General features: G+C 38.2%; 1 protein-coding gene across 2 annotated transcripts in view; it reads right to left on the bottom strand.

The window, feature by feature from the left end:
* cacna1db (calcium channel, voltage-dependent, L type, alpha 1D subunit, b) overlaps positions 1–26,017 on the bottom strand; it is a 150,358-nt gene that overhangs the window by 53,068 nt on the left and 71,273 nt on the right. For both annotated transcript variants that reach the window (XM_037536116.1, XM_037536117.1), the window contains 6 exons: positions 12,262–12,401; positions 6,492–6,631; positions 5,843–5,995; positions 3,820–4,016; positions 2,179–2,282; positions 708–877 (listed from right to left, as the gene is read on the bottom strand). In XM_037536116.1, coding sequence (XP_037392013.1) covers positions 708–877; positions 2,179–2,282; positions 3,820–4,016; positions 5,843–5,995; positions 6,492–6,631; positions 12,262–12,401 — 904 coding nt within the window. The remainder of the gene's footprint in view (positions 1–707; positions 878–2,178; positions 2,283–3,819; positions 4,017–5,842; positions 5,996–6,491; positions 6,632–12,261; positions 12,402–26,017) is intronic.

Below are 26,017 nucleotides of genomic sequence, written 5' to 3'. Positions count from 1 at the left end.
TTTTTGCAGAAGTAGGATCCAGGCCAAACTGACGGACTTCAGCGACTGAGTTATGTTGGGGTCTAAGAAATACACACCAAGGATGAACACTGTGAGCTTGACTTTTGGAGAAATGGTAAGAGGAATTTTAGTATACTAAAAAAATGTTTCACGCGAATAGATTCGTTAAATTGTTCTCTGCACATAGTAATTGTGTGATTTATGTTATTTGTGTTGTTCCTTATGCGTTTACTTGTTGTGATTTTAGTCTGTTAGGGCCATAATAACATTTTAAACACCTTAAAATGAAGAGTATGAAGAGAGAATTAAATGGCTGTGTTTACACATTAGCTTGTATCTATCATAGCAGAAAACCTTGGCAGTAAAGTGAGTAGACTTTCATTCATCTTTCTCCTCAGCCTGGCTCCCCTCTGAATCAACAAATTAAAAGACGTTATAAGTTACAGGTCTGAATGCTGTTGTGCAGTTTTAGTATTATTTCCTAACCTTTAACTCTGAATACGGCTCTGGCTCGGAGGGATAATCTGAGCCTGTACCTTTCAAAGCACCAATAAAACAAAGACCAAAAGAAGAAAGACAGACTCTTTAGTTATTTTCATATATCAGACAGCATTACAGTGTAGCAGAAAGCACAAACGTGAACACATGGCACAGAAGTAGGGCGTGAACATTGGTACATCAGGTGTGCAGTGTGTGGGGGTACTCACGGTTGCGTTTACCCTCCTGGTCTCCTTCCTCATCATTCTCAGGGTCGATGTCCTCGGCCTGAGTGATCCAGTCCAGGTAGCCTTTCAGGTCTTCCTCTAGCTGCTGCTTTTCCCTGAGCTTCTGGAAATCTCCACGAGCCTTTGCCTTCTCTCGCTCTTTAGAGAACTCTCTGTGTTTCAGACGCATCCACACACACACACACACACACACACACACACATAGGTGAAGACCAGATACCGTAACACACTAAAATAGTACTTTTGTCAACAAAGACATTTTATAACCTCTGCAGGTTATTATGACGCATATTCCTCTGTTTCTGTTGTAAAGGCATGTAAATAAACTGAGTTGCCGGGTTACCTGCACTTGCCTCTATCCTTCCTGGCCATATCATCAGATCCACGCACAATATGTGTGTACTTCTTAAGTACAATTACTGGCCACAGTTTATTAGTCACACTCTACCCTGTCCATCAATGCAAAGGGATCGCCACATGACCACCACTCATGGATCATTCTCTGTACAGCAGTGATGTCCTGGCAGCAGCATGTTAAAGGGTGCTGCGCTGGTATAAGTGTATCAGGCATGGCAGTGTTTTTCACACCCCTGTTCTGCACTATTAATCAGATCTTTATTATTCCATCATTATTATTATGTTTTAAACAGGACTGTGTCATTCTCACAACCAGAGATGAGTAAAATGTGTAACACAGTACATACACATCACAACACACATCATAAGGAGCTTTTTAAGGAATTTAACATGTATTTATTTGTTTTTGTACATCTTATTAGAGAAAGCTGTATAGGAAATGCTGGCTCTTTCTTCCTAACATATTTACAATGTACAAAAATATGCTTCCATTTGTTTTATTGTATTAGTTATTACTTTTCCTATTTTTTGCTTTTGGCACAGTAATAAAGGGAACTTTTATACTGTTGAATTTTTGTGTATATATATATATTCAGCATGTGTGGTCTTATGCATATTCTCTTTAAAAAGTGATGAATAAGTCTCATACCATAGGTGTTTTAGAACTTTGTTGGGTTCTAAGGGGTCAAAAAATATAAGCCAACCCTAAAAATCACAATACTTGAAGATTTGAAGCTATATACACAATATGCATCATATTTTGTCTGAAGTTTAAAAAGGTGGAACAGACAGAATAAAGCAGCTACATGTTATCAAAAACTCGCACAATGATTTTCAAAGATTTCTCTGTACTAAGCCCAATTAAACAGGACTGATTATTCTCAGTTTTTCTGAAGTACTGACTATATATACACAACATGATCAGAAAAGCACATTGTGACATATTATGATATAATTCATCACGATACAATACACCCTGTCATATTGCTCACCCCTAAGTGTAGACACACAGTGTATATAAGCAAAGACAGGAAAGGCAGCGAGAGAGGGGAACTGGAAAACTATAAGGCTTTAGACTACTAAAGTGGCCACTTACCCACTAAGAACACCCAAAACGAGATTGAGGACGAAGAAGGAACCAAAAATGACCAAACTCACGAAGTAGACCCACGGCAGCTCAAAACCCATGGCATCATTCATCTGAGGAATAGAGAAATACACACACATACATTTCACTTGAACAGGAAAACTCAATAAAAACGACTGCCTCTCTGATTGGCCTTGCATGTAGCACCTGAACCGTTCAGCACTGTTTGTGGGTGGTCTGCTCCGATTTACATCTTAGCTGATGTAATTATGGAATGAATACTATAATTAGGATGTTCATATTCGTATGATTAGAAATTATACTTGTGCTACATTTCTCATAAAGTGGGCAGCATTATCATGGCTATAGCTGTTAAAATGCTTTCATGACAGGAAAAAAACCCTTAAGAAGATCCTATTTATGCAATTTTTCTGTTTAGTCCATCAGTCACAGATGCTGAAAGAATCAAATACAATTTTGCTTTGTTAGCTGTGAGATCTAAGAGGAACTAGGGGTGACACCCGCAGCAAGTGGTAGGTGAGGATGAAGAGAGTGAAGAGAAGAGAAATAAGAACAGGTAGTACAGGATGAAGCTGATGGAGAGAGGAAGAGGGAGATATCATAATCTCATTGTCAGTCCTGTCTTATCTCTTTCCAGCCCACTCCATGTGTGCCCCCCACCATTCAAGTGGCCGGAGCTTTCTCTCCGATTCAACGTCAGACTTGCACAAGCTCACTATGATAGCCTCATTAGCATTTGGAGAGTTTACCATGGAAACGGATGAATAAATGGGAAGTGAGAGAGAGGGGGAGCAAGACAGGGAGGGAGGGAGGGAGAGAGAGAGAGGAGGGTGGAAGTGACAACTGTTGTGATTCTCCACACTGTTCTTGCCTCCAGTTCTTGGAATGTGGACAGCTAATTCCAGAGGTGGGAACATGTCAATAAGTTGGAAGTAACAAGTAAGTCTTGACAGTCAAGTCTCGAGTCAAGTCAAGACATTCGAGACATTCCTGGGTCATTACAGGCAAGTCTTAAGCCAAGTCTCGAGTCCTAAACTTTGAGTCCTAAACAAACGTTAATGAAGCTTTTTAATGGCAGGATGTTAGTAGGGGTTGCATTAGCACCTGATTTAGGGGGGAGGGCTCGAATGAGGGTGTTAACTGGGTGTTAACTTACGCCAAAATGTGTTACCTATCAAACAGCTATAACTACTTGGACATGTGTGTGTTTAATGATATAGAATGTACTACATACTGCATATTGTTTATAACATTGGGGAAGTCTTCTGTTGCAGTCAAAATCTCAAGAAAATAAGCCATTATTTTGCCATAAGCCATCAAAATCTTGAGAAAATAAGGCTGTATTTCGTCATAATTAGTCAAAATCTTGAGAAAACAAACAATTATAATAAATAACAAAATCATTCTAATAAAATGGAGTTGGAAATCACTGATTTACACTATTTTTTATTTTTTTTTGTATTAAAGAGGTGAGAGGAAAATGATACCACAGTGCTGCCCCAGATGTCCTTGGGGTCAAATAACCTCCAAAACACTGCTTGACACTTCTTTACATCACCCTTACGACAGGTAGGGAGGTGAAGTGACCTAAATTTGCGTCAGCTCTCTTTTGAATGTGCAGTTATTTACCCAATACAGTACTTCCGTCCAGCCCTCCATGGTTATACACTGGAACACCGTGAGCATAGCGAACAGAAAGTTGTCAAAGTTGGTGATGCCATTGTTGGGCCCCTGCCAGCCGTCTTTACACACGGTGCCATTAACAGTGCAGTGGCGCCCATGGCCTGACAATGAACATGGAGCAGGTTCTTCTTCTGCTAACGTGCCTACACGAGAGGAGAGAGGCAAAAAAAAAAATGAGCCATAAAACATTTAGTTTTTCAAGCAGACACATTTTATTCCTTTTTTTCAGTTTATTACTCTCTTTAAAAGACAACAGTGAAGAGTATCAACTAAATAACACCTTAATTTAGTCTGTGAAAGGTGTCTTCTACCCCATTATTCACACTAGGCCTTTTGCTTGGTGTTGATTTTGTATGGTAAAGCCCAAAGCCCTCAGTGGGGGGCAGGGGGCAGGGGGAGTAGGGGGTGCATACACTGTGCGGTGTTGGAGAGACCAACAGTGGCTGTAGTGGTGCACAATACAGTGAGACCAATTTCAACGCTGCAAGCCAGACGCAGTCACAAAATCATGAGCATGTGCCAGCCAAACATGTCATTACACAGCAGTGTTTAATGCAGAAACCTTGTAATTTGCTTCGAAAGCAGCATTTGTTCATTCGCTTGCCACCACTAAGATAATGTTTCTTATAGCACTAATGGGTCTCTCAGAATAATGGTAGCAGGAAGATAACAGTGAGGAATTATTACCATTTTTAGCAGCTCTCTAGCTTAAATACAGGCATCAGAAGGTAACAGACTTTCAACACACTTTGGATGTTCTAGTTTGGAAGTCCTTCAGATTTAATGATTTAAAGAGTCCATATCCTACATTTTTTATGGAAGCCTATCAATATCAAAATTAGACAAAAAAAAACAATCTGCAAAACAGCAGCATAATCATACGATTGAATTAAAATTTTCCACTCAAAATAATAAATAATAATAATTTTCCACTTAAAATAAATTCAATAATTCACTTTAGATTTCCTATTTGCATTTCATTTGCACAAAGATTTAGGTGCCTTTGAAAATGCATTTCACCAGAGTGCATTTTTACTTCCACAGAATTCCCAACCAGTCAGTCATCCCATCATGGCAAGGCCAACAGCATGTTCCGTGGAAAAGCTTTTATCCGGACCGTGGTGGTTGATCTTTCATTAGGAGATGGTGTGAAACAGAGAAACACATCCACTTGTAATGTCTTTGTACAAGACCCAACAAAAATCTTTAAATGAACGTGTTGCACATATTTCTGATTTAATAACTGGGTCCATATTGAGTGGGACAGCATTGAACAGCAAATCCAAACAGCAGACTCACCTGCTTTCTGAAAAGGTAAGACACCAAAATGCCAGAGATTTCCCTAATGGCTCATTTAACGACATAAAATCTATGTGCTGAACTGGCGAGGAAACTGCAGTTTTGTTTTCTGCAGTTTATGTCAACTTTTAGGAGAAGTAACTGCAATTTTAATAAACTCATGACATAAATAATTAAATCACAGAGCCTTTCTTGAATCAGTCTTAAGTATGTATCACTACTCCACTGCTTTGCTCATGAGTTTACCAAAACTTCAAGGCTGTTCAAGGATCTCTGACTAATTAGCTGTTTATACGGTTATATGTCAACACATACTCAAATCAGTGATTGTAGTGAAGCAATTGATGATCGCATAGAGCAAGAAAAGTCAGAAAGACTTGACGAACTGAAAAAGCATGTGCTCATGTCGTTACTGTCCAATGAAAACCATGTATCTCCATTTTTGTTGATTTTTAGTTTTGTACACAGTTTCAACAAACCTGCTGTCCTTTACATAGCGTAAACCTTTCATGATGAATGGACCAACAGAAATGCTCTAAAATCAGAACAAAACCTCTTTACATTGCCTCATGCTGAAAGGTAAGAGTGTTTTTGCCTTCTCCTGTAAAGTTCATATTTGGCAGATACTTGTTTTTCATTGGACAGCCACAATATGCTTAAGGATACTCACGTGTGCCGTTAACGTAACAGGAGGAATGCATCTTTCCAATGAAAAGTTCCAAGCCTATGATGGCATAGATGATGATGACGAAGAGTACAAGCAGAGCGATGTGCAGCAGAGGAACCATAGCTTTGATGATGGAGTTCAGCACTACCTGTAAACCTGCAACCACATTAAAAAGTATTAACAAGGCATTAACAACGTCTCAGTTTGGAGCCAATGTTAAAACAAGTTCAGGTGTAAATCAGATGAAAGTGTTTGTGGTTCTTTGCTGTTATATAAGTAATAGAAAAAGTGCACTGCTGGACATTCTACGTCAGACACCATCAACAGTCTATGGTGAAATATTGCAAATACTATGGCGGTTTTATTTCAAGGTTCCTCCTACCCTCACCCTTTTCAATGATGGATCATTACGAGATGAATCATAACTGTGTTAAACAAGGAAAACCTGTGGCCTTCTGGGTTGGGAGCAAGACAACACTGCCATATTCAGAGCATTGTATCTGCTGATCTTCAGATTTCAAACCTATTTCTTGTTGAGGCTGATGTGAGATCAAGCAAGCTAGATTCACAAATGTAATTTCTTATTTCAATTTGAACTCATTGTAGTAAAAACTGGGGAAATTCTTAGAGTGATGCCAAGGTGCTGACTCACTGGGCACTCCTGAGACGAGGCGGAGGGGGCGGAGCACTCGGAATGCTCGCAGGGCTTTAACATCAAACCCACCAGGTTTCCCTCCAGACTGGCTTGAATCGCCTTCTTTGGTCATCAATTCCAGGACCACGCTGAACAGGCTACACACACAGATTAAATACGCATGAGTTTTATCAAGAATGCAACCAGATAAACAAAAGTATTCATTATATGAGAAGTATGTACAAACAGTACAATGGCATACAGTTCTACGACTGTCATGATCATCAATTAAAATTGACCATCTCAATGAATCAGCAATAATTAGAATCAGGCACTACGTCTGATGATAATGTACAGAATGTGATACACAAACCAATACACAATACTTTGCAAATGTCAGAGACGACACTTCATTTCCAGTCAAAACAGCCAGGCAAAACAGTAGATATTCAGTCTTCAGGAGATCAGATATAAAATATTCCATTTGCATAAAGAAAGATTTAGAAAAACAGGACTCATTACAACCGTGGTGCACACCAAACCTGCCGCCCTTAGACCAGCTTAAAGCTTAAAACTTTCATTTTGGAGAAAGAGGAGAAAGTCTAGCTCTACTCTTGCTTCAGATCGGAAAAAAATCACAGGAGTTTCGGTCCACTGTGAGAAGACAACTCAACACTACGGGTCAGAAAGGATGTGTAGCTGTCAAGAAGCCATTATTGAGTATTTGAAACTACACTTTGCAAATTAAATGAAATAGCTGCTGTTTTCCGAACAATAAACTGGCCACTCCAGCGTTCAGACTTCACTCAATGTGATTTTTTGGATTGTGAGAAGCAGAAAATAAAAGGCAAGGCAAGGCAAGTTTATTTATATAGCACCTTTCATACACAACGGTCATTCAAAGTGCTTTACAAATGAAAAAATACAGAAAAATGTAATTAATGTAAATAAAATAAAATTTATGTAAATTAAAAAAAATTAAAAAACTTAATTAAAACAATAGATTTAAAAGAAGTTAATCAAATTTAAAAGAAGGAGATTAAAAATTAGAATAAAAATAAGAAACATGATTAAAACAATAGATATAAAGAAGAAGTTAAATGAATGAGGATAAGAGTGATAAGAGTGCCGTTACAGGATAAAAGTGGATTAAACTGAGCTAAAGGCTCACACAGGAAGGTTTTCATTCTGGGTTTAAAAGTCTCGAGTGTTGGGGCTCTTCTGATGCTCTCTGTCAACTGGTTCCATTTCAGAGCAGCGTAGTAGCTAAACGCCGCCTCTCCGTGTTTAGTTTTTACCTTAGGCTGCACTAACTGACCAGTTCCTGATGATCTGAGAGTTCTGCCCGGCTCGTATTGCTGGAGCACATCTAATAAATATACTGGTCCTGCACCATTAAGACATTTATAGACCAGTAATAGTACCTTAAAGTCTATCCTGTAACATACTGGTATCCAGTGTAGGGATTTAAGGATAGGAGTGATGTGCTCCCTTCTTTTACTCCTACTGAGACTCTGGCAGCTGCGTTTTGAATCAGCTGAAGCTGTTTGATTGTCTTTTTTGGGAGTCCAGTTAGGAGCCCATTACAGAAATCAATCCTACTAGAAACAAAGGCGTGGATGAGTTTCTCCAGGTCTGCTTTAGCCAGAAAATCTCTGATCTCTAAGACTGAACTTTCGAGGTGTGGGGGAAAAAAGTGTCCCTGCAAACTTCTTTGTAAAATTTGAAATCAAGTCTCGTAAAAAGAGCAGATGTTGTAATAAAGGTAAAGGGTGGAAACACTAAATGCTCAAAATCCTTTTAAAGGTTTCTTTATTTTTTATCTTTTCCCAGTTGCACTCTTTAACATCTTTAAAAAGCGATGCTTTGTCTATTATTGTTCTATTAGATACATTTTTACTGTTTAATTTAAAACTGACAGCTAAAATCACCTTTATTTTTTATGAATCAATTTTATGTGTTCATGTGAAATCTGTGTGTGTGTTAAAATCAAACACCCAAATTTGGCTGATACTAGGCTGAATGTCTGTCTAGTGTCCAAATCTCCAGTGTCTCCAATCCAAAACAATATAAAATTAAGCTGCACTACTTAAAATGCTGCTTTTTGTTTTTTTTTTGTCTTTTTTTTACTAACTGCATATGCATTGTACCTAAGCATTTTGAGGCATACTCAAGCATCACTGTAAAAACACTATGTATAGTAGGAATAAATAAACAAAGAAAATAAATCTAGAATAATAAGACATCCTGGTGAATCCTTTGCTCATCATTCATTGGTCTAACAGTGACAGCGGAAGTGTAGCTTTAAAAGGCAAGGTGGGGAGCTCCAGAACGCGTAGCCTTGACTCGCGTGATAGAAGAGGCATTAAATCTCTGTGTGGGAGCCATCGCTATGACAACATGATGTCACTGGGTTCAAGAGACAGGGCAGTACTATTATGCAATGTTTTCTTAGATGAGGCACTGCACTCAGAAACAGAATCATCAGAAAGCCTCCACGGTAAAACAAAACTGCTATGATCAGAATGAATGTATCAAATAGATCTGAGGTGACAGATGTTCAATTTTTCAGTTCTAAGAAGGTAAATTGTATTACCTTGCTTGTCCTGCAAGGCCAAAGTCTTCATTTTCTTTAAAATGTATGTAAGTGCAGATGCCAAAGAGCCCCACGACATACATCTTAGGACTTTGTGTTCTGTAAGTGATTTACAAGTGACCACCATAAGTTTGGTGGAAGGGGAATAATGGTCTAAGTCCGTTTTTCATAGGTTGGGCCTAGTCCCTTTTTATAGTGAAGGGACTCTTATATAGTACACAGTATTTTCTATAAAAATAGGCAAGAGTTTTAGGGAAGGCCCTATCCTGATTCAGAATGACAATGACCCCCTGCAAGTGAGCTCCATTAATAATAGGTTATTATAATAATAGCTTGGTGTGGAAGATTATGACGGGCATGCACAGACCTCAACCCCATCCAACACTTTTGGAATGAAATGTCCTGCGACGACTGCAGGACAGGCCTTGATGCTCAACATCAGTGCTTGACCTCACTAACACGCTTGTGGCTCAGTCAATGAGAATTCAAGGCTTCTAGAATTTGTGCTTCCAAAATTTAATAGAAAGACTTTCTAAGAAGAGCAGAGGCTGCTATTGCAGCGAAATGGGATGCTAACTCCATATTAATACTGATTTCAAATGAGATAAAGATGTGGTGTTCACATACTTTTGATTCATAAAATGAAGTAGCCAGACTTATGTAACGTTAAGAGCAGGTAGCGTGGCGGAAACCCGTTTGTTCATTCATAAATGAGGATTACTGGTGAGTTTTACCACTAGCGTGATGAGAGGCATCTCATTAAAACGTGATTCAGAACACAACACTGCGAAAAGTAATGCCTGAACCACTCTGCCTGTACTTTACTTGGTAAGAAGCTGATGTGTATTAAATTACATTTTCTGCTGTAGGAGTTCATAAGGAGATTTAGGTTTGACAGCGGAAGATATTACTAACAGATTACTCTCACACTTTTGACTGACACTGTACTGAAAACAGCCTCTTCCTCCTGTGGCAAATTCAATGTTTCACAAATATCCTCCTGGGTACGGAAAGTAGGTTTAGCTTGTAATCCAAATAAGTGAGCATTAATATGTAAGTTAGTAGTTAAATAAGTAATTTGACTTTTTAATGTTGAGATTCTATTTGTTTGAATTTATTTCGTTGCTCCCATTTTTATATTTACAAAGGAAAACTATTTAAATGTGAAAATGACATTCTGGCTAGTAAATATTCTTTCGTGTAAATAAAAACGGATTATTTACTTAGTGATATTTAGTATTTGGTAGTGGAATTTTAATTTTAAATTAAATCTAAAATTTTAAATTTTAAAATGTACCTAAGACCAAGAAAAGTAGGAAATAAAACCTAAAACCCTAATTAAAATTTCAGAACTTCAATTACAGTTTCCATTGTAAAAATGGCTAGTGCAATAAAACTTGAAATGGAAAACTGGAAAAAGGCTTGAATTCTTGCCAGTGTGAAATGAAATTGTCACGGTTGGCTCCTCCCAGTCCTGTCCATGTGCTCATGTTTTGGTCTTGTAACTCCGCCCCTGATTGTTATCACCTGTCCCTCATTGTTACGTGTATTTAAGCCCTGTGTTTGCCCTTTGCGTTTGCCAGTCTTTGTATCTTTGTATCATTGTATCGTTGTACCTGGTCTTTGTTTGTGTTGGTTCTGGTTGTTTTCGTCATGTCTTACCCTCGATCTGTCCGTGTCGGCTCATTGACCCTGGACTGTTCTGACTACGACCCTGGATTTGCCCGTAATAAATCTCGCTTATCTCCGCGTATGCGTCCGCCTCCTCGCTCCCCCTTACAGAAATCTAATTAATATTTTAATTTTATGATGTTACAGTTTGAATTGTACACACATCATTTTTCTTGTATCAATAACTTTTTTGATAAAGACGCTTTGTTTCTTGATTAAAAACTAAAAGCTTCTTTACCAAAAAATTTGCTATTATTTTTCAGCCCTGCTTCCCTTATAATCTGTAGTTCTGTTTCAGAGATTTTTATTTTCTTTGTTTTCCTCTATTTCATTGTGCCCATTTTGGCAGCCAACTGGAGCTTCACTTGCCATGGGTCCTAAACATGTATGATCTTATTTACATGTTGCTTTTGATGGTCTCTTGTGTGAAAACACAGTTGAAAGCACTGCAGTATTGTGCATAGTGACTTTATGAATAGGTCTTATTTACCATGCCGCACATTTTGCATGGCGTAGTGCTGTTACTGCTGAGTTTTATGAATGTGTCTTTAAAAGTCTGAGCATCCTTTCTGTTTCACAGTGTCTGTTGGAGAACAGAACACGAGAAGGAGTGTGTTATCATAAAATAACATCACTGCTGTGATTTGGCCGAAGGAAAGTGCCCTAGATCATCACAGCCATGATGCTATTTGCAAAAATAGTTAAGTAAATAAAGTAAAAAATAAATAAACTGGGCCATGAATGTGGCACTTAATAAGTTTTAAAGTTAGCAATTCCTTCTGCCAAATTTTAGTTCCTTCAGAAGTAGCTCATTGCTGTGTCAGAGTAATGAACTCCGCTCACTTGCTGCACAGCCAGCAGTTCACCTTCCAGCTCCTGAAGCTAAATTCCGAAACAGTCATTATTATTATCATTATTATTAAGTGACCCTTATTAGTCCCACAATGGGGAAATTTCCACCTCCGCAATTAACCCATTTGTGAAGTGAAACACCACATACACACTAGTGAGCACACACACACTAGGGGGCAGTGAGCACACTTGCCCGGAGCGGTGGGCAGCCCTATCCTTAGTTAGGTTAGGTGTCTTGCTCAAGGACACCTCAGTCATGTACTATTGGCTCTGGGTGTCAAACCGGTGACCTTCTGGTAACAGAGCTGGTTCCCTATCCTCCAGACCATGACCGCCCCAAAAGCAAGTCAGTGGCCCGTTTGGGGATTACTACTAAAGAAACTTTTCAGTGGGCAGCTGTAACAGAAGAACACCTAAACAACCTGGATTTAGCCCGAAATGAACTGAATACCATCTTCAGGGTCTCACCAAATCGGCTGGAGGTCAAGTGTGATCTTAAAAGTGTCCATTTTCTGTTTGTGCACAAAGTAAGAAGGAAAAACGTTCAAATGGTCTGAGTGTCTCCTACAGCTGTCAAAGTCATTGCTTAGCAACAGCGTCTCAGTGGAGTGATGCCGTGTTTGTGAAAAAATGTGCTGTTACGGAGAAGTAATTTATTCGTTTACTTACCCCACTATAACAATTACAAAATCCAGCATGTTCCAGCCGTTTCTAACGTAGGAGTTCTGGTGCATCACCAATCCATAGGCTATGATCTTCAGAAAGGTCTCAATAGTGAAAATGATCAGGAAGGCATATTCTACTGTTTCCTGTAAAAAGAAAAAAGCAAAAGAAGAGAGATTTATTTTCTATTTGTTTCAATTCACCATTCATTTTTTATGAAAAACCTGTAGTGGTAGTGGTATAGTAGTGGATATCGTCCTGGTAGATGTGCATCAGGCACGCTTCAGTGTCACTGCTAAGCAATGCAAAAATATACAAGCATGAGCAGTTCTGTGGTTAGAAACTGACCACTGATAAAGTGCCAGAAGATGGCTAACACAAATCTTGCATGGCAACAGATGGAGACCGGATACAGGCTACAGTCTCTAACTGTTTACATGCAAAGTGGAACTACAACGGTGTTCCTACTAAATAAAGTGGGCCGATGCGTGAACATTGCAAATTAGAACTGCTAATGTCTTCTTACAGTGCTTTCAATCCATCACGTTTGACCTTTCTTACAATTACCAGAAGAATCAACAGAACAAGTGTTAAGGACATATATGAAGCAAGAGGGACTGCAGAGAGTGGTTAAAGCAGAGAGAGCTAAAAAGAAGAGACACTGAGGAGTCTAATTAAATCCTTTCAGAAAAACAGCCCTGAGACAGGGACGGCAGGTCATTAGTGTAATGAGAGCAGGGGGTAACGTAGCCTGTAATTGAGCGTGTGATACAATCGGCAGGTGACCAGATGCCCGTGGCTTAGCCCCTGCAGTAAGAATAGCCACAATAAACCAGGATGACTAGATTAATCCTGTTTGAACAATGAAAATCTCTCTGTTGGACACGGTAGGCCATCCATGCTCAGGCGTTAAAGTGATTACTCAAATTCGTGGTGCTTTTGTGGAAGTTTGGTTTTCTCAGCAGCCTTTCAGGACGTGCATCCTGCGGCACATGATGGAGTGTTCTAACACAGTACAGTTAACCCCTGTGTGGTGTTGGCATCTAATCCATTTTAAATATTTACCAAAAGAAAAACAATGTAATTTATTATTATACCAACCCTAGATTCCTTGGCCTTTGCTCATTTTCTGTGAAGAACACATAAAATGACACATTTTTACCCCCTGTACATTTATATTATACATGTGGTGATGGGGTGAACCTGCAGGGAATAAAAGTGTAGAGGTGCTGTGTCCCTTCACTCTGCTCTCCTCCTACATGGCCTGCTGATAGTGTGTGTGTGTGTGTGTGTGTGTGTGTGTGTGTGTGTGTCTGTGTCTGTAGGTGTTATATATGTGTGTATGTTAGGGTGGACAACATAGACAGGCTGCTGACTGGCTACAGCTGCTAAAGGAGAACCCTAAGCTAGACACTTGTGATATTTTAAACATCTGGTATTTTTACATACATTGTTCTGGCTATACTGACTTAGGAAACAAATAATGTGGTGGGTCCACCAGACCACTGAGTAACGAAAACATCAACAACACACAAGACACAACAGGAAATGATTTTCATGAACTGCAATTTACTTAAAACAAATATGGCATTTAATATTATGACAATTAAGAAGTTTGTGAGTTTCTAGGGACTCAAGACATTATATACAGACACACACACACACACACACACACACACACACATATATATATAGTATAAAAAAAGTTAATTACCATACAATGAACATTACTGTAAACTGAAACAGACTACTAATCGCTCCCCAGTTGTTTTATATATAATAATAACTAGTACAATGTGGATTTAAATATCATAAACAACAGGGAGATTCTGCTCTGAATATTCTGTATCTCCTGTTAGGATGAAGCAATCTGAACCAACGTGAATACATTACATACCTTGACGTATATGTAATCATATCATATGCAATGCTTTAAGTGATCTCTGTTTTCTGCCAGACACATGAAGGGGTACAGGGGTATGCACCTGGAAGTTGTAAAGAGAGGTTAAACGTTGCAACAGCTGTCCGGCGCCTACCTCGTCGCTCCGACTCAGGGGCATCCCGGGTTGTTCGAAGCTTCATATGAGTGGTACATTGTACATTGTTTTGCTCAGATTGCTTTGTCATAGCAAGACGTATTACAGAACATTCGAGGCCTCTTTCGAGTGAATCTCCCTGTAGATGGAAAAGATTTTCAAATATTTTGTTCAACTATATATTTGATTGATTTTAGGGCTGGATTTCACAGATACATACTGTACATTCTATAGGCCAATTTTATTAACTGTCTTTGTTGTCAGCTCAGTTTGGTGCATCATTAAATAAGGGTCACTGGACAGGATAATTAAGGCTGCATCCACCTACTACTGTAAACAGCTGTAGATAAGAGCATCTGATACATTCACATAAAATAATAAAGGTTTACAGTAATTGTCATACACGGATTGCAGAAGTTTCGCAGAAAAAGAACGTGTGCCGATAATTTGTAGTATCAGCTACAAGAAGGTGTTAATTATCAGTCATCATATTGGCCCAGAAATTCTATATCAGTGCATCCCTAATTTACACAGTATTGTTATTTCTGCTTGTTGTCATTTTGCAAATAATCTTCAAATGGAACCTTCCTCTGAATCCATCCGATTTTCAGGGAAAATGTTTTTAATTGATGAATTGATTTGTCCAGAGCTGCATGAACCCACCAACAGTTCTGCAAGCACTCTTTAAAGAGTACAGAGCTTTACCACAATACAGTGAAGCCGAAATGTGCCCTTTTAGAGTCTCCGTACTTCACAACAAGAAAAAAACAACTCTTCGCCGTTGTGTAATTCCCTTGGTTGCCCAGGCAACCCCTTGTGTTCTGGTCCTGGTTATAATGAATAGGGACAGCGCATGCGTTTATTCATCTGAGCTGAGGCCACCCTGATTCATCTAAGAAGCTTTGGGAAGCATTAGGTCACTTGGAGACAGCTGCCTCTGCTTTATTCAGGGGTGGCAGACGGTGCACATAATATATCTGACCAGCATGCAGGATATATTATTATGGTGACACACTGCACTGATACTAATGCTGAAATGACATTGTTAATATATCAGTTACAACACTTTTCCTACTGATTCTATACACCCTTTATTGATTTCATTTCATTTCCAATCAAAATGGCCAGTGAGTATGACTTGTTTATTTTTAACACTATGTAAGCTTTTTTGTCAATATTAAAAGAAGAATATTACTGAGTCAAATAAAAAACATTAAAATATCGTGTGTGCACCATTGCGATTCACCCTGTAAAGCCTGAAACAATAATTTAGGAATTGGGTTGGATTTCCTAAGAGTTATTTGAACCACAACAAACATCTTTATGTACTATTGTACATACAGTGTCAAAAAGAAGGCCTGGCTCAATACGTAGGTCTCAAATGCAAAATAAACATCTTGCTGTGGAAGACATGAGGACAACAGTAGAGAAGTCACTTAAATCTTCATGTTACCCAAGTTTGAACTGAATTCTTGTCAAATATTTTTTCAACACACTCATAAACATCAGATCCATCCGCTTGGGGAAGGGGTCCAAAGCACAACCCGTGTTACTGAATGTTCTTCAGCACATTAAAGGCAACTACTCATTATCAGCAAACAGGGCTGTAAATGACCTAAACTTACATAGTGTAGTTTTAACTTGTTCACTCTTTACTTTTCTGATTTACATTTACAGCATTTGGCTGACGCTCTTATCCAGAGCGACTTACAATTTGATCATTTTACACAGGAAGGCCAAGGTGGTGTTAGGAGTCTTGCCCAAGGACTCTTATTGATATAGTGTAGGGTGCTTCCCCAGGGGGGGATTGAACCCTGTCTACAGCATAGAAGGCAGAGGTGTTACCCACTACACTATCCCAACCTGCTCAACCTGCTTTTCTGCTCTACTGCCCCCCCGACTCTTCCATATTTCCAATCTTAAAGTCTGAGTCCTCCAACAAAAGCTGTTACCAAAGAAGTCACTGATATTATGCTGCCCTTTAAAGAGGCTAACACTGACAAAAACAACTACCCAAACAAACTTTATAGCCTCCTTGCAGATTTCTCATCTTTAAGATAGGCATCTTAAATAGCAAAAGGACATAATTCTGAGAATACAGATAAAAGATTGCATGCTTCATTACAAAGAGCATTCATTCTGTTTAACTGGTTTTAGAAAAGCAAATGTTATATACAAATTGTTATACTAAGAGTTTTTAAATGTGGCACTACTAGTGGATATTGTCTGCATGTCAATATTTGCATATTGTGCATCATTAAAATGTCTAAGGATCATGATACAGTTTGTTTATCATGTTCCCCAACCCTATTCACTCGCATAAAGAAGGAGAAAATGAAAGGAAAAAAGTATTTAAAAAATAGTTTCCAAAACTGGACCATGAAAAACCAAGCTCAGCAGATAAAGAGTACGTAAAGCTTTCATCTTTGAGAGATATGAGAGAAAAAAACTCCTCTTGCTTTACATCTGAGCAAGAACACATCTGAGAAGACAACTCAGTTTGAAAGGATGTAGCTGTCAAGGAGCCGTTACTGATAAAAAAGAAAGACAATAAAGAAGAAAATCTGCACTGAAACTAAACATCTGAGGTTTTATGAACAGATGAGCCTAAATTTGTAATTGGGATGATCATCAGAACTAAAAAACACTGAATTTGATAGATGTGGGAAAATATCTAGATTTAATTTACAGATTTTGTTGAAAAACTTAAAGCAAGACAGAATCATAATCTCACGTTAACCCCGTCATTAAATATCTGTAAAACCAGTGCTTTAGATATTCCTTTGAAATAAGATCTAATGGTGACGCACGGCAGCCTACAGAGTCTTCCATATTTACATGGCTTTGGACATGTTCACTTGGAAAGCTGCATGTTTTTCCTGATCATTTCAACTGTAAAAACGCTTATCTTAACCTGCAGTGACCACCACGCTTTGTGTTTAATCAAAGAACCCGAGTGTGTGCGTAACAAGAGGTCACAACTACACAGATGTTAGCACTGTCACACACTGATAACACACAAATGCACTCACACACACACACAAGCAGACACATGGTCTTCATTGTATTAGTGGGGGGTAAATGGCTTTCTATTCTTCAGTATATAACCAGCTGACTGAGCATGGGGCAGACCCAGTGCATGCGTCTGAATGGAACACTTAGCCCAGACCACTCTATTGTGCCTCTAATTCACACACAAACACATAGATCAGGTTTGGAAGAACACCTGGACTATGGTGTAGAGATTAGAACCGGCTACATAAATGTAAGACTTTAGAGACTGCAGCTTCATAAGCCTGTACAAAACGAGCAACAAAGGCAAACCCACAACCAGCTAATGACTAAAATATACCACCATTCAAAAGTTAGTCATTTTATAGACAATACAGACGAAGTGAATTTAAATATCATAATGTAGCTGATAACAGCTGGGACTAACGGTAAGTTATTAAAAGGGCCCATATCTACAATTTTTCTTGTTTTATATTTTTTCCCTTGTGGTCCAGCTATAACATTTGTGTGGTTAATTACCCTTTAAATAAAGGATGTTCATTTTACTATGTCTTTCTGGCTTTAATATAGAAATGAACTCTGTTTTGATTGGCTTCTACCTATTATACCTTGTTCCAACACAGTCCTGACTTAAACACTCCTTACAACTTCAGTGCGAATGGGTGTGGCTAAACTGCTGTAGGCTGAATAGTTGCCAGTGTGCAAATGTGTCAGATTTCACCACATCATAAGGACTGTATGGACCGCAAAGTTAACAGTACTGGAACTTTAGCTACGGTTTTACATGCTACAACAACAACCACCCTCTTATTTAAAATATTTTGCTAGACTCAAAATTTAATCCCCGCTTAAAATACAAGGCATACCTGGCTATTCATTTATTAAGGTATAATCTCATTATTGATATTTTACTGCTTTTGAAGTTGCACCAGACAGTCATATTATAATATGGGCTTTAAAGACTAGTAATAAAAAAATGTAAACTGTCTGCATGGATTTTTATTGTTGACGTCATTTACTAAAAAAAATACCTCAAAATGTTCACAACGTAGTGAAATTACTGATGAAATATAAGACTAAGGTTATCTAGTTGTATCTGGAAGGATACAAATGGTGCACAGGACAATGTTCATACATTAAAGTGTTTAATAAGTTTAATAAATAAGCTCACTTCATTGATATTTTCGCTCGTTTAAAGTACATAGAGCTGCAGATCGCTACTTTCAGAGGTTCCACTGCTCTGCTTAGACTGTATAGGCCATTTCCATCAAATGCGTCTGCTGTGTCCAACTACGGCTTTTATTGCATGAAATACATTCTTGATTGAACAGCAAAATGAAATAAACTTTACTGCACACCTGCTCAGGAGCTTACTGTAATATTTTTAATGTAATACATTTATATCACATTAATATAAATGTATTACCCCCCCCCCCATAACTCTTTAATACACTAATCTGCAATACAACTGCTTTCATATTACCAAAAGAACTGGTAATGTATGTAAGCATTTGGCTCAGTACACTCACTTTGTATTTGCCGGCCCTTATTTACTTTAACATTGGCATTGAGTTTACAGTACTGTGACGCACTACAGTGCATAGAAATGTGTGTATATGCATGGTTGTGTGTGTGCATTTGTGTTTACAGCTGATTACCGGTGAACTCTGAGTGACCAGCACTAACAATGACATAAAGGAAACATGATCTGAAGCTAGGAGCAGCAACAAAGAGAAATGGAGACAGAGAGACAGAGACAAGGAAGAGGAACTGCGAGAGAGGACAGACGGAGGAACTGTTGGCTCATTTTTGTAACTTGTCGTGTCACACGTTTCTCCAGCTTGGAGCTTTCTGCTCATGACCCAGTGGCCAAAACACTACGGAGAATAGGACAGAATTGGGATAAAGGTACACAAACAAAATGTGCATGCCTGTATATTTGCCGTAGATGATGAAGATGATAATAATAATACGTATATATATATATATATATATATATATATAAAAGGACCACTCTACTGAATTAGATTTAACAGCCCTTTCACAGAAAAAAAAGAAATTAAATTTAAAACCTTAAATATTTATATATATATATATATAATATATATAGCTTCTTACTATCTCTGTTAATCTCTTCGATTTAAATAGATAACATAATCTTTGTAAATATTTAAGGTTTTAAATTTAGTTTATATATATATATATATATATATAAAATCATCATTTATAAGGTATTTTCTATTAAAAGCTAGCTGTCCAAAACCCTAATCTCAAAATTTATATATATACATATATATATATATATATATATATATATATATATATATATATATATATATATAATGTTCTATAAAAAGAAATTGAAAGATTTGAATCAAATTGAAAGATTTGAAAGTTTAATTTTAAAATAAAAATGCTTCAACTCTGCCTGAACCAATTCAGTAGAATGACTCATGTGTGCTACACAAAAGTATTAATCATCTGAGAAAATTCTAATAATATTAATATTAGAATTAACACAAATCACATTATTAGTAGTGTTTTTCTATGCCAGTATGCCCAGTCTAGCATTACCTGCAGTAACTGTCTAATACCTGGCTTGGCTACTCAGTCCTTCTTTTTGTTAAAAGTTGCTGGTAATGGCTGAGGGCTGGGGGTGGTTCTATGTACCCCATAACTTTTCTGAGAAGAACTGCTTGTTACTTTTTACTCCATTTATGGTCAGTATTTCACAAAGCTCCCTGATGTATGAAGACAACAAAGCCTCTCCCGTCTGGTCTGAAATAACTGAAGGGCTACTGTGGCTCAGGTCACAGACAATTTTAATGATGTTCAAGGAAGGAATGAGTCACAAAACACAGTGGAGCTCTCCTTGCTGCATGTGGGGACACATAGCCACAGACCTATCAGACTGCTCATGCTAACCCCTGTCCAACATCAAAAGCGCATGCAATGTGCACGCAAGCACCAGAACTGGACCCTGGAGCAACAGAAAAACGCTGACTGTTCCAACCAGTCCCGTTCTCTTTTATGTCACATGGACAATCAGATATGTGTGTGCTGTTTACCTGGGGAAGTGACGGCACCATGATGTATTATGGGAAGAAGATATGTAAACACACTCACTGGTCTAGACGAGGAACACCTTTTCATGGAAATGATATTTCTGAATGGCAGTGGCCTCTTTCAGTAGGATGACGCACCATGCCAAGAGTTCAAGGTGCTGCCCTGGCCAAATTCACCAGATCTCAGTCCAATCGAGCATCTGTGGGGTGTGCTGGAACAAGTCTGATCCGTGGCGGCTCTTTCTTACTACTTACAGGACTACAGGTATCATCAGACACTACAGTGCATCTTCAGAGGTCTTTTAGAGTCCATGCCGCTCTCTCTCTGTACATACATATACTGTATATATATATATATATATATATATATATATATATATATATATATATATATATATATATATATATATATGTATGTGTGTGTGTGTATATATATATAACTTATACTATATATATATATATATATACTTATAACCTGTACATTCTTGTTTATAACTTGTATAACCCCCTTCATGTCTATACCCCCTCATTTTTAACCTGTATATACTATACTTACTGTACATTTGTAACATAAATATTTATATTTCTGCTAAGCACTTCTGGATGGATGCAAACTGCATTTTGTTGCTTTGTACTTCAAATCAAATCAAATCAAATTTATTTGTATAGCGCTTTTCATGTACTTGCGACATAGGCAATGACAATAAAGTTGAATTCTATTCTATTCTATTCTATATGTCGGAGCAAGAACTCATTAAAGTGTGAAGTAACTCAATTCAATTAAATGCAATTGATTCAAGACATTGTCAATGTGCAAGATTGAAATGAATAATATGAATGCACAAAAAATCAATATGGATAACAGATCGGATAAAAGATACAATCTGCTTTGGAACATAAAAGTGAAACACTGCTATACTCCTTTTTTAACTTCTATGTAAAAATGTTTTGTTTTTTTTCATTTTCGATATTTGGGAGGATAAAAAAAGCATTTTTGAAATCTTAGTCTGACCATTTGTTTTTTCTATATGTTTTGAATGTGGTGAAACTGTTCAGAGACAGAACTTTTAAAAGGTGCTTCAGGAATGAAGCTAATGTCAAATGGCAGGAACTCATTAAACTCATTAAATGATCGCGACCGGTTTACTACGATCTCCTACGGCCATTTTAACATACAAATCCGGCCCCCCCGGCTTCTTCAAAGCCTCTCTCTTCTTTTGAAGCACATGAGCCCAGGCAAATTTCTCTCTGGTTATGCTTCTATTCTGTTCTTTCAGTCTGCCAAAGGCTTTGAGCTGCAGGCAGATGGCATGGTTTGAAGAAGCCTGCAAAGATGATGTATTAAAGGCAATCAATTATCCTATGTATAAAACAAGCTCACACACACACACATACACACACACACACACCCACACACACACATACACAAACATACACTCGATAACGGATACACTCCACGAAGTCTTATCTGACTTGTGCTCTGCCCTAACACTAGCCTTAGGCTGTGCTGTGACTCAGGCCTGGCACATACACACTCACACACACATACACAGGCCTGCACACAGGATTGCTTGCAGAGCTACAATTTATGCACATAAAAAAGATACAAAAGATACACAGAGCAACCAAACGCACAACAATTTACTGTTCCTCTCTCTCTCTTTCTCCCTTACTCTCTCTTACTCTTAAAACACGGTTCTTCAAGGGTTCTTTAGTAAAGAAACTGGTTCTATATAGAACCATAAACATTTAAAGAACCCTAAGCTGCTTCTCCCTCAGGGGTTACTGGGGCCTACCCCAGTGGTCAGAAGGCAGGAAACACCCTGGACAGGTCACCAGTCCATCGCAGGGATTGTAACAAGCTTCATATCAAAACAATAGAAGTGCTCTCTCTCTCTCTCTCTCTCTCTCTCTCTCTCTCTCTCTCTCTCTCTCTCTCTCTCTCACTCTCACTCTCTGTGTGTATATATATATATATATATATATAAACCCTTTTTGAAAAGTTTCTATACAGAACCATCTACAGCATGTTATAAAACAATCATGCAAAGGGTTCTTTGAGTGTTCATGGTATATAGAACCATTTTCATTATCCTTTAAGAACCTACAGTGTGCTGCCACTTCAGCTATACATATTGTTACTATATACAACTTGCGCTACCACAATCAGACATCCCTGGAAAATCTGCAAGCATGTACTCCCTTTTGCAGTCTTATAATCTTATTTAGAGAATGTTTATGTATTTATGTATTTAAATGAACTGTTGATCTGCATTATGCATAATTTTATTTTTATTTTTTGTATGATTCATTGTCTACTCTTGCCCAGAATGCCCTATACATATGTATGTCTATGTAGGAGAGGCCCGTCGGTCCCCACCATTTGCCTGTCTACTGCAAATTTAATGTTAAACTTGGAATCCCCAAATCCTTATAAGGTAAAATCTTATTAAAAAACATTATTTTAAAAAATGGTCCAAAAGGACTTTGAGAAATCACTTATATGATGAGCGGCTTTCGTTTCTGACTGCAGAGAGCAGCTGTTTTCACAATGAGAGTTGAGAGAGTCTGTGAAGTTTCAATTTCAGTGGCTGAGTGTCCAACAATAACGTTAGTTAGCATTTCTGTATCTGTTGCATAAAAATGAACCTAGTTTAATGCAGTTTGGTGCATATTCAGCTAGCGCAGTGATCTACAGTGTTCACTAGAAAAGGCTTGTGTATTGTGGCAGATTGCAGCGCTCTCAAGAAAGAGAGACACGAATGACAAATGTAACGGTCCAAATCTGGTTACAGACTTTAATAAAGCTATGGTCTGTGATATGAGAATAGGGTACAGCAATGTTCACTGGAATAATCTTCATAGACTGTAAAGCTAAAACTGATTGTATGGTAGGGCTTCCCAACACAGCTTTCAGTAAACTCTAATACTGTTTATTGGTCCTTAGTTTAACCAGCTATTTCCTACAATAATATTATAGCATTACACATAAAATCCACTAAACAGAAACAAACAAATCAGATTCAGATGCTTTTGGTAAGTGCTGCAAGCAAATAAGGACTAAGGGCTAGGTGTAAAATGAATGCTCCATTTAGGACCACCTACTAACTGCACTGAAACGGTGGAGTCCTAAACAAGCTCAAGACAAAAGGGAGGTTGAAAAGTGAACTTCTTTCAAATAATTCTACAGAGGTGTGATTCTGTTCGGGTTTAAGGATCAATAGCTTGTGAGCACACATTGCAGGTGCATTAAGTGAGTTTTGCACCGTGTCCGATCCTGAGAGTTCATCATATTTGAGCTTTGTGCCTCTGTCTAGCCCCTGCGTCTGCTGCCACAGTTAAAGGAAGTTAAGGACGTTTCTGAATAACACGTCTTTGTGAGACCACCACTAATTCACACCTGGTTTTAACAGGCAAAGAAAAAAACAGATGCCACCAATTGTTACACTGTTAGCATATCAATCGAAATGTGTAAATAGCCACACTTTCAATATCTCCATCCGTTTTCTGCCTGATCCCCCTTCGAATGCATATGCCTGAGGAAAAGAAAGGCATCGTGCATGTTAAAGTGCACATTTGTGTGGCAGCTTTGTACGTCAAATGCGATGTATGAATGTACAATTTACACCCGAAAGTCACGCAAAAGGACCTGAGTGTCCTCACTAGGGCTGCAACTATCAAATATAAACGTTTTTTATATCAAAATACAGATTACTGCTTAATAAGAAAGGTTCAGTGGAGTCCTTTTCCACCAGCTTTAACCAGAAAGTGCTTGCCCTTCACGGTTCACCCATTGTAGCATGGCATTTGCCTGTGTCGAGAAGCCAGTGTGCGTGAGCTTGTGAAAAACACCTTGGTAGACTTAACGCTTCAATCATGAAACGCAGGACAGCAGTGTCAAGGCAAGCCGTAAAGAGAGTCGATTTGATTCAATTAGATGAGAGTCTATCAAGCTGACCTGCTAGAGGGAGAGAGGGGGAGAGAGAAAGCAAATTATGGAAGAGTGAGTGAGTGAGAGAAAGATAAAATCCTTCCTCTCTTCCTCCTCCCTGCCCCCCTCTCACTCTTTACAGTAAGCCGAAGCTTCCACAACTCACAGCCTTCTTGTCCTGCCACTCTGAATGTACACATTCTGCTGGTCATGTCTGGCCATTTGCAACTCTTGCTACTAAATAAGTTTTACCGTGCAAGGACAGGTTCCCGAATGCTGATGAACTAATACCTTATACTTCTGATCGGAAAGAAAATAAGCGAATGGTGCTTTGTTCTAGCTGGGGTTAGCTAAAACTAAAAACAGTTAAAATATCTTTCTGTGTTTTCAGGATCTCCCACTAAGGAGAAACACAGAACCAGATTATTATGGTTGTGTATTATGAAATATGAATTTAATTTTTCTTCTTTCACAGTTAACCAGATATCTGTTCAAGTTGATACTAAAATATTCAAATGGGACAGAATGAATCTATAACGTTGGTGGCCCTCAAAGTGCTCAGTGAGAAGCATCGTGTTTTATTAAAGCGATTTTGTATGTGGGCGTAAAAGTGTGTCTTCAAAAGTCTCTCCTAGTAGTGCTTCCCACACCATTCCTTCACCAAGACCAGTTCACCTTTACTCAGTTAAAGCACAGCCACACACTCAAAAAGGAGCCCCGTTCCAACTAGAGAGTTATGATTCCTCCATAAGACTCAATTACTCAATTAAGAAAAACATCCATTAAAAACGATCTTCCTCATGAATCAATTTATTTGCATTTTTTTGCAAATATTTACCATTTATTTGCCACATTTTTGTTTGTTTTCATGTTTTTTTTATTTTATTTTATTGAAGTATATTTTTACTTTTTCACAGTAGCAATTTATACCTTTCTGGGGGCCCCTTAGCTGAACTATGCAATAGTTTTTCCCTTCAATAACACTGATGTAATATATTCCAGAGGAAATGTGACTAATTTACAAAGCCAGATGCATACTGGACTTTGGTCTTCACGGGTGGGAAAGCAAGCCAGCATTTATTACATGTATTACGTATTTTCATTGAGTTAAAATCTGTTTTTGTATTGTGGGACTTGTAGATGATCTTTTTGATATACATTGTTGTGCTGTCTGTTTTATCTTGTCTTTGTGGAGATGTGTGAATTGTTTCGTCATCCCTCCACTTTTGCCCATCATTGCTCCCTAGCAAAGGTTCACACCCAGAGAGCCAAAAGTGTGCTAGTTAATCATCTTAAAGAATTACAGGGAAAAAATATTGAATTTGATTATATAAATGAAAAATATCCTGTAAATACTGATCAAATTTCTAATGAAACTGGGTGTTCAAACAGCGCAGTTACATCTCCACCTCTATGATGCATTATCATATTGCCAAGACTGACGCTCGACTGACTGTCAAACTAATATAATCAATATCTCAATTACTAATATAATTGATAGTGTCAGCTCTAATCTCAGCCTAAACTTATTTGATTTCATTGACTGAAAAATGCCAATTCTAGGACTATGATCAGGTCTTTCCACAGAGAGCAGGGCTGAAGTTGAGCGCAGCGTCACTCTTTTCTCACCATAGGGACTGTGATCAATGAGTACGCATGAGCGGCCTAATGGATGTGCAACGAGAGAGAAGAGGAAGAGAGGATAGAGGGATTCGGGG

Source organism: Pygocentrus nattereri, chromosome 29 (assembly GCF_015220715.1).
Source record: "Pygocentrus nattereri isolate fPygNat1 chromosome 29, fPygNat1.pri, whole genome shotgun sequence".
In the NCBI taxonomy this organism is placed as follows: domain Eukaryota; kingdom Metazoa; phylum Chordata; class Actinopteri; order Characiformes; family Serrasalmidae; genus Pygocentrus; species Pygocentrus nattereri.
This window is presented reverse-complemented; position numbering and strand designations above follow the sequence as displayed.